The 8,377-nt window shown below is 43.0% G+C and overlaps 1 protein-coding gene across 1 annotated transcript in view; it reads left to right on the forward strand.

The window, feature by feature from the left end:
• The window catches only part of Slc17a4 (solute carrier family 17 member 4), a 17,254-nt gene extending 12,504 nt beyond the window's left edge, over window positions 1-4,750 (forward strand). Inside the window, exons 7-12 of the mRNA XM_028776322.1 lie at window positions 428-546; window positions 662-823; window positions 1,737-1,869; window positions 1,943-2,090; window positions 3,287-3,377; window positions 3,756-4,750. Coding sequence (XP_028632155.1) covers window positions 428-546; window positions 662-823; window positions 1,737-1,869; window positions 1,943-2,090; window positions 3,287-3,377; window positions 3,756-3,890 — 788 coding nt within the window. The 3' untranslated portion in view covers window positions 3,891-4,750. The remainder of the gene's footprint in view (window positions 1-427; window positions 547-661; window positions 824-1,736; window positions 1,870-1,942; window positions 2,091-3,286; window positions 3,378-3,755) is intronic.
• Window positions 4,751-8,377: the final 3,627 nt, after the last annotated feature.

Consider the following 8,377-nt stretch of genomic DNA (forward strand, 5'->3'; position numbering starts at 1 on the left):
GTGTGTGTGTGTGTGTGTGTGTGTGTGTGTGTGTGTGTGTGTGTGTGAAAGTCTCTGAACTCAGTGGGTTGAAGCAGCTGTTATTCTTCCTGAAGTCCCATTGAACACCTGGGGGCGCTCAAATCTCTGTTTCTCTCATTTGCCGTGGATTCACTGGAGCATGTTCCTCCTAGAGGACAATGAACAAAGGCAGAGTCTCTTAATGCCTCAGCTGGCAGCTATCCTAGGGCATGGCAAAAGCAAGTTGTATGAGCAAGACCAAAGTCAAGAGCTGAGAAAGTACCTTCCACTTATGATAGGGGCATTCAAGGGTGCAATTGAGGTTGAAAGCAAAATATCAGCACTGGTCATTTTGTCAGCCATAGGAATCATCAAAGTGAAAGAAAACACTGATCGATCTAAGTGCTGAGTGGGACTTCTATCCTAGGTGGAATTGGCTGTGCCTGTTGCCTGCTCTGGTTTCCTCTCGTATATGATGACCCACAGAACCACCCCTTTATCAGTGCTGGTGAGAAGAGATACATCATGTGTTCGTTGGCTCAAGAGGTACACTGAGGAATTTCTGTGTTGATTCCCTATCCCTGGGCATCTCCGGGACAGAGAGTAGCAGGGGAGATCCTATCTTGTGATGGAGGGGATAATCACATGTTTTTTCCTTTAGGATTGCTCTCTGGGCTGGTCTCTTCCCATTAAAGCCATGGTGAAATCTCTCCCACTTTGGGCCATTGTAGTTTCTTATTTCTGTGAATACTGGCTGTTATCCACAATAATGGCATATACACCCACATATATCAGCTCTGTACTTCAAGCAAACCTCCGAGATGTGAGTACAAAGAAAGTTGATCTAGCTATTGCATTTCTCTGTCTGATCTCACTCATGGCCACAGGGTGGGGGAATAGTCCAGGACCCCTCATAAGAAATGGCGATAGCTTAGATTCACATTGACCTCAGTGTGGTCCACTTGGCACTTGGGCAGAGACATGGTTCCAAATCAGGAATCATGGTGTCATGCTTTTTAAAAGTCTTATGAGAAAGTTTATACTTAATGAATTCAATATTGATAACAAGATGCTCTAATGGCAGCATAAAAATTTTAAAAAGATTAATAAATTCTGTTACAAAGAAGATATTATTAGATTTCTCTTTTCTTGATTTTTTTTTCTGAGATAGGGTTTTACTAAGTAGTCTAGGCTTGCCTGGATTCACTATGTAGCTGAGGCTAGCCTCAAAATACAGGTCTTCTTACCTCCACCTCCCCTACTGTGAGGATTACAGGTATGTACCACCAAGTATAGCTCATAAAATTTAAAAGAGCTGTTTCTAAGTGATCTTTATATATAGGAAGAGAGCATTTGTCATATTCTTTTATTAAAAATTAATGAAGCCAGGTGTGGTGATATGTGCCTTTAATCCTAGCACTAGGGAGCTAGAGGCTGTAGGATATGATGTGTGGGTTTTAGCCAACCTCCTCTATATGGTGAATTCTGGGTCAACTAGGGTTACAAAGTGGGAGCTTCTGTCAAAAAAAAAAATTAAGGCCATGATTGAGTTATGTGCATATTTTCTGTCAAGAATTAAATTCAAATTAAAATTGTAGTAACAAAGATTTAATTTACATTGAAAGTGATATGAATATAATGCAAAACCATAGACATGGACCATCCATCCAGGATCAGTCAGGTCCAAGATGGGGAAGTGCTGAGGACACTTGTATTTACCTGTCTCCAATCTCCAGAGTGGAATCCTGTCAGCCCTGCCATTCGTGTTTGGCTGTGTCTTCATTATCCTCGGGGGTCTACTGGCAGATTTTCTACTCTCCCGGAAAATCCTCCGACTTGTAACTATCAGGAAGCTCTTCACTGCCCTAGGTAAGGGCCCGACTCGCTACCATGGTTGTGGGAGCTTGGGAGCCGCTTCTTTATGCCTTTTGTTCTGGTGCAGGGGTCCTTGTCTCATCTGGGATCCTCGTGCCCTTGCCTTGGGTCAGATCCAGCCGCAGCACCACAATGGCCTTCTTGGTACTATCTTCTGTCTTTGCCAGCCTGTGTGATTCAGGAGCCCTCATTAACTTTTTGGATATAGCTCCACGGTAAGGACCCTTTCGTCTCAACATAAAAGCTCAGTTCAGGTCCAGGAACCTTACCTACCCTTGCTCTGATGCAAAGGTAAAGGGTAGTGAATCCATTAGGTCATGAGATAGTAACATCAGGGCTACATCTCCATAAATCCTGGAAGGGACCCTGGGCTAGTCGGCCATTGTGAATGGAGCTGACCCTAGCTGAAACAAGAGCAGTCTGTGGCCATGAAAACACTTCACATGTCACATGTCAATCTCTGCCAAGGAATATAGCAGGTTCATTGGATTGGCCACTGAAAGGTCTCAAGAGATCCCATCATGGAGGCCTGTGTGAGGCTTTAATAAAGGGAAAACAGGGTTGGGAGTGATGTCTCAGTCAGTAAATGCTTGCCAGGCAAGCATGTGCAGTTGAGCTGCACCCCTAGAACTCACATTACAAGATAGGAAGAGAACATAAAATAAGATAAGTCAGGTGTAGTGGCATGTGCTTGTAATATCAGTGCTGCCAAGGGGGCAATAGGCAGAGAGCCCTGTGGTTTGCTTGCAGCCTGTCTAGCCTACTGGGCAATTTCCAGGCTAGTGAAAGATACTAATTCTAAAATAAATAAATAAATAAATAAATAAAAATGTGGATGACACTGGAAGAATGACACCCAAAGTTGTCTTCTGGATTCCATGTGTAGTAGACATATATTCATGCATACTGGCACAATATGTGAACACACATATATCAAAAAAGAAAAAAGAAAAGAAAAAGAAACACTACTGGAGAAAAAAATCATTATGTCTGGTGCCAGTCACGCCAGAAAGGACTGAGACCAGACATAAACCTCCCAGAGTCTAACTCAGGCAACAGGACATACTTCATTTTCTCATGATGGGCCACTGAGACATGTGGGAAATAGGCTGCTCTCAGAGGATAAGCATCTTGTCACATGAAGGTCTTCAATGAATAAAGAGGAGACTTTTGCATCCCTAAACAGAGCTACAAGATTGGGCTCAATAGTAAGAACCAAGAAATTAACATATTAGCATAGGCTAGCCCCTAAAAGGCTGAGCCTGTAGCACAGTATTATAAGGATCTAATGTTAGCACATTTTGTTCAGGTTTAATGTACGCCACCCTAATGATCCCAAGAGACAAGCATAGAGATAGGACAGGGCAACTAAGATGAACCCTTTGCTCACATATAGCTACTCCCTTCCCAGGTATGCTGGCTTTCTGAAAGGACTATTGCAAGTCTTTTCTTACCTAGCTGGAGGCATAGCTCCCACTGTTGCTGGATTTTTCATCAGTCAGGTAAGGCCAAACGTTGTAAGGAATATTAATAAAAGAAATTGATGGTGGTGGTTAGTAGAGAAGAGAAGAGAGTAGGAAACATGGCTGAGTTTTTTAGTGTGTGGTCAAAGAGGAATCTTTGAAAAGGTGACAGTAAGCAAGCTGTAGGAAAAAAGTGAGGAGTGACCCAAATGATGGGAAGTGCCTTCTAAGCAGAGGGAAGAGTGGGTATGCAGGGCTGGTGTGGGACATGCAGCAATCTGTTCCAAGAGTGAGATGGGAGCCATGTAAGTTGAGCTGAGTTAGAAGAAGGAGCATCAAGGCATAAAGCCACAACTGTTCTGAACCAGGGGACAAGAAGTAGGCCACCATTGCTAACAGGTAGCTTCCTGCCTCCAGGATTCAGAGTTTGGCTGGAGAAACGTCTTCATACTTGCAGCTGCTATTGATGTAGTCGGCCTGCTCTTCTACCTCATCTTCAGCCGTGCAGAGGTACAGGACTGGGCTAAAGAACCGACATTAACCTATCTCTGAGCAAAGTTTGTGATGCGTAAACCGGCCTGTTTTTGTGCCCACTGGACACCTAAAGCCGTCCAACTGGAAGAAGCTTCATTTCCAGGGTCATTTAAGAGACTCTAGCTATGTGATACTAAAGGTATTTTTTTCTATGCCTGGAAATTTCATAAAGGAAAGAAAAGACTGGTTATTTATAACTGTATGCTTCTGAAATCACAGGTGTGTCTAAGGTTCTACAAATCTTCTATACTTTCCCCTGTTGCCATGGTAAAAGCATCGGGGACCGGAGGACAATTTTCCACTAAAGCCAGAAATTCAGGAGTGATGAGTTGGAACCAAGGAGAATGGTACCATGAACTCTGTAAGCTGTCAGCAAAGAGACTGGACAGCCTGGAAAACAGGATGTTTGTGAGCCAAAGCTCTGCGGCAGGAGGCCACTCATGCCAAGTGAGGGGGTTAAAGAGTCACTGTGGCTCTTGGTGTGTGTAGGATGTCTTATTGAAAACAGCCAGGATAAAGAGCAACAAAGAATTAATCCATCATGAAAAAAGGAATGAATTTTCTCCAACTAATACAAACAGGGCTGTAGAATCCAACCATTACAGACAGATTTCTGCATGTGGAGCTTGGCTTTCGATCAAAACCACTTCCGCAATATGGACACCACTCAGGCACTCTCTGGAGTCCACTGTTCATCCACAGCGTCCTTCTTTCTGACCACTTTAACCTGGGTCCCTCATCTGTATGTAGATCTGCTTCACAGCATCAGTCTCATCGTGGATGCCCTTTGTCTGCTTCTCTGACTCTTATGATCTCAGCCATTCTTCAGTGGGCCTCATTTGTTATAAAATGTCTCCTAAAAATGTTTGTGAGACGCATACTTGCTTCACTTCATTTCAAATGTCTCTTTCCATTAAGAATCCACATGGGTGACACAGGAACAACAGAAGAGAACAGAAGTGCTCACACACTAAATGAATATTAATGAATACATTAGTGTGTATGGAGACATGGCAGACATCACAGTCATGGGCAGCTTGTAGTAGTAGTTCACTGTCACAGGAAGATATGTGACTTTAATAAAAGTACCACAAGGGAGTGCAGAATGATAGCTGTGGAATATGGAATAAGCAGGGGTATTCCTGCTAAAATAAGGAAGTATGGAGCTCTAATTTAAGGGCGGCCACCATTACACAGCATCAATTGAGCTGGTGTATCTGAAGGTCACTTCATGTAGGAGACTGATGCTAGGAATGCCCTAGGAAGACACTCTGAGAAGATCTGCAGCATATGAAAAGGTTTGATGGCAGGAGAGAAAAGTCAGAGGTGGATACAACAGAGTGGTCTAAGAGAGGTTATGGAAGTATCGAGGTCAAGAATGCACAGGGCATTGGGGACCCAGTGAAGAAAGAGTGTTGGTCTTTACACTGAAATCAGTGGAGGTATTTTAACGGAAAGGGACACAATCAGGTTCTGATTTTCAGTGGTCACACTGCATAAGAAAGTTGGTTAGGGCGCAAGCCTTTAATCCCAGCATTTGGGAGGGAAAGGAAGGCGGATTTCTGAGTTCGAGGCCAGCCTGGTCTACAAAGTGAGTTCCAGGATAGCCAGGGCTACACAGAAAAACCCTGTCTCGAAAAACCAAAGAAAAAAAAAAAAGTTGGTTAGGGGGTTCCAGTGCAATCCAGGGAGAGCTGGTTCCTTGCATGAGGTTGGGAGAGGTGGTAAGAGATAAGCAAGGGCAAGGCAATAACCTGGCTATATTAATACTCTACGAGAGCATGGGTGATGTCCATAGCATCAGTTGTATTTTGGTTTGGGTTGGTGTTAGAACGATTGGGATGCTTGTCACAATGATAGTAATATACTCAATGAAGACCACAAATAGGAACATGGACACAAGGTTTGGATGGCACTTGTCATCTGAGGTTCAGTTATGAATTAGGGAATAATTTAAATATAGGTCATAATTGAAATTTTCAATATGAATGAGAGTGCCTGGGTAGACAGTATGACATAACAAGAGAAAGTCTATGACTACTCCTTCAGGATTTCCAGTGTTTAATGGTCATCTAGATGGTGATTAGAGAAAGAGAGGGAGGTAGGTGTGGGAAAGGATAGAGGGAAAAAGGAGGAAGGAAGCAAAGTATAGAAGTAAAACCAAGAGATTAGCACTAAGATAGAGACCTAGAAAGAACAAATTACAAAAACGAGTGAACAGTCAATATGGCACCAATCTGCAGAGGCTAGGCTGATGGGAAGAAAGCAGAGTGAGAAAGGAGTCCACTCCTGAGTCTTTGGAGGCAAACGAGTGGGAGGAAAAGATGAGAGGATACCAGATTGGACACAGTGTGGAACAAGTTTGTTGAAGACCCCGAGAAAGAGCTAGCTGAGAAATGACAGTGGCATAAACAGAAGCATCAAGCATGAATGCAAAGTTCCTGGGAAACCCTGAGGAAGGAATGGTGTGACCCAAAATCTAGCTAGGAAGATAAGGAAGATGGAATGAAGTAGGCCTTGCCTTTTCACTGACAGTCCAAGGTCACATTCATATTCACTAGTGAGAAATCCAAGCTGGTTTTCATTCTTAGTATCTTTTTTTTTCTACTTGAAAGTACAGAGGGTGCATAAGTGGTTTGTGGGTAAGACAAAAGCTACACTGTTGTTATTAGACAGGCAAAGAGGGACATGGAAGAGATGCCCTGCACGTAGCCAGCCAAGGTCTTTGTGTCCCATATAACCCCTGGGATACCACGTTGTTCCTCTTCTTGTCCATGATGGCAGTTCCCACTACTCAGCCTGAATGTAAACCCAGGAATTTCAGAAGCCAGGGCATGCATTATTTGAGACATCTTTAGCAAAGTGTGAGATTCTGTTTACAGTAAATGCCAATAAATGCTTGATAAGTCTCTTATTGGAAAAGTTCTGAGGTGGTTATAGAAGACCAGTTAGGGTTTCAAAGGGAATGGGAAAGAGTCCTAGTTTCTTTGCTGTTCCTGTGACAAATACCATGACCAAAGCAAGTTTTGGGAAGAAAGTATTTATTTGATTTACACTTCTAGGTAATAACCCATCATTGAGGGGAGTCAGGGCAGGAACTCAAGCAGGAACATGAAGCAGAATCCATAGAGAAATGCCCTGCAGTTCAGTTGATGGCTCCGACTTGTTGGCTAGTTTACAAGTTCATATTTTGCTAGTTTTCCTATACAGCCCAGGACCATCTGCTCCTGGGTGGTGCTAACCACAATGGGTTGGACTCTCTTACACCAGTTAAAAATCAACCAATTCCCCCATAGACACATCATAGGCCAATCTAATTTATCAATACTTTGAGATTCCTTTCACAGATGGCTCTAGGCTATGTCAAGTTGACAGTTAAAGCTAAATAAGGACAAAAGAAAAAGAAACCAGCTTTGTGGAAACCCTGGTAATTAAGGTTGCAGTCTACCATGTCCGGATAGCTCCTCTGAGCTTGGAGCAAAAGAGAGGACTCTTTATCAGCATGGCTTCCTCTTCTCTGACCCTGTCTGGGGAGCCAAGTCCTCCATACCCTCTCCATGGGAATGGTCGAGTAAGTCTTGGCAGACCTACAAGTTCAACTTCTCTTTCCCAGATAAGAATTTACCTATCAAGTACCTGGGATTTCTGGAATATTTCTCCATGCAAATGAAGCATTCCGAGTCTTCAAACTCTAACCAATGATGATTTTGCAACCATTCTGAAAACTCCTTTCCACTTTCTAAGTTTTATATCTAGCTGTTGCTATCCTGAATAAAGTATATGCATATAAGTCCAACCTGAATAAAGGTATGTGTACAAGCTAAGATAGTTTAAGAGAGCTGTTTCCTTAAAATCTTTAGAGAAGGCCTTTTCCTCACCAGTACTCTCTCCCAGAGGGACCAGGATCCTACAGACCCCACCCATTCCAGACTCCACTTCATCCCTCCAGCCTGGGGTGTAGGGGCACCAGGACACCATAAGGGAGAAAGCAGCACATCAGAACCACAGCTGGTTCCCAACACGCATACCACAAATTTTGGCCTAAATTTACATGCATGATGCATGATTTCAGAGCCCACAGGCTCTTATAGTATCAGGAACTTAGGGGTGACATCATCACTCTTTTTGGCAATCCTGGAATTGACCCAAGTCTCATTAAGGTACAGAGTTAACTATCAATGGTCTTTATTATTCTATCTTTTTCTCTCCCATGACTCTTGCATTTCTTTTTGTTGTTGTTGTTTCATTTTTCTTTTTTGAAATGTGCTTATTTTTATTTTATGCATACACGGGTTTTGCCTGCATGCATATCTAGGCACCATGTGTTTGTAGTGCCCATAAGGGCCAGTAGATGGATGATGGTTGTTAGTTGCCATGTTCGTGCTGGGAATCAAACTTAGGTTCTCTGGAAGAACAGCCAGTCTTCTTAACTTTGCCAATCCCTCCCTATTTTTTATTTGTTAATCAATCATCTTTAGGGCCTGCATATAACAAGCTTGATTTCT

Source organism: Grammomys surdaster, unplaced genomic scaffold (assembly GCF_004785775.1).
Source record: "Grammomys surdaster isolate TR1022 unplaced genomic scaffold, NIH_TR_1.0 267, whole genome shotgun sequence".
Lineage (NCBI taxonomy): Eukaryota > Metazoa > Chordata > Mammalia > Rodentia > Muridae > Grammomys > Grammomys surdaster.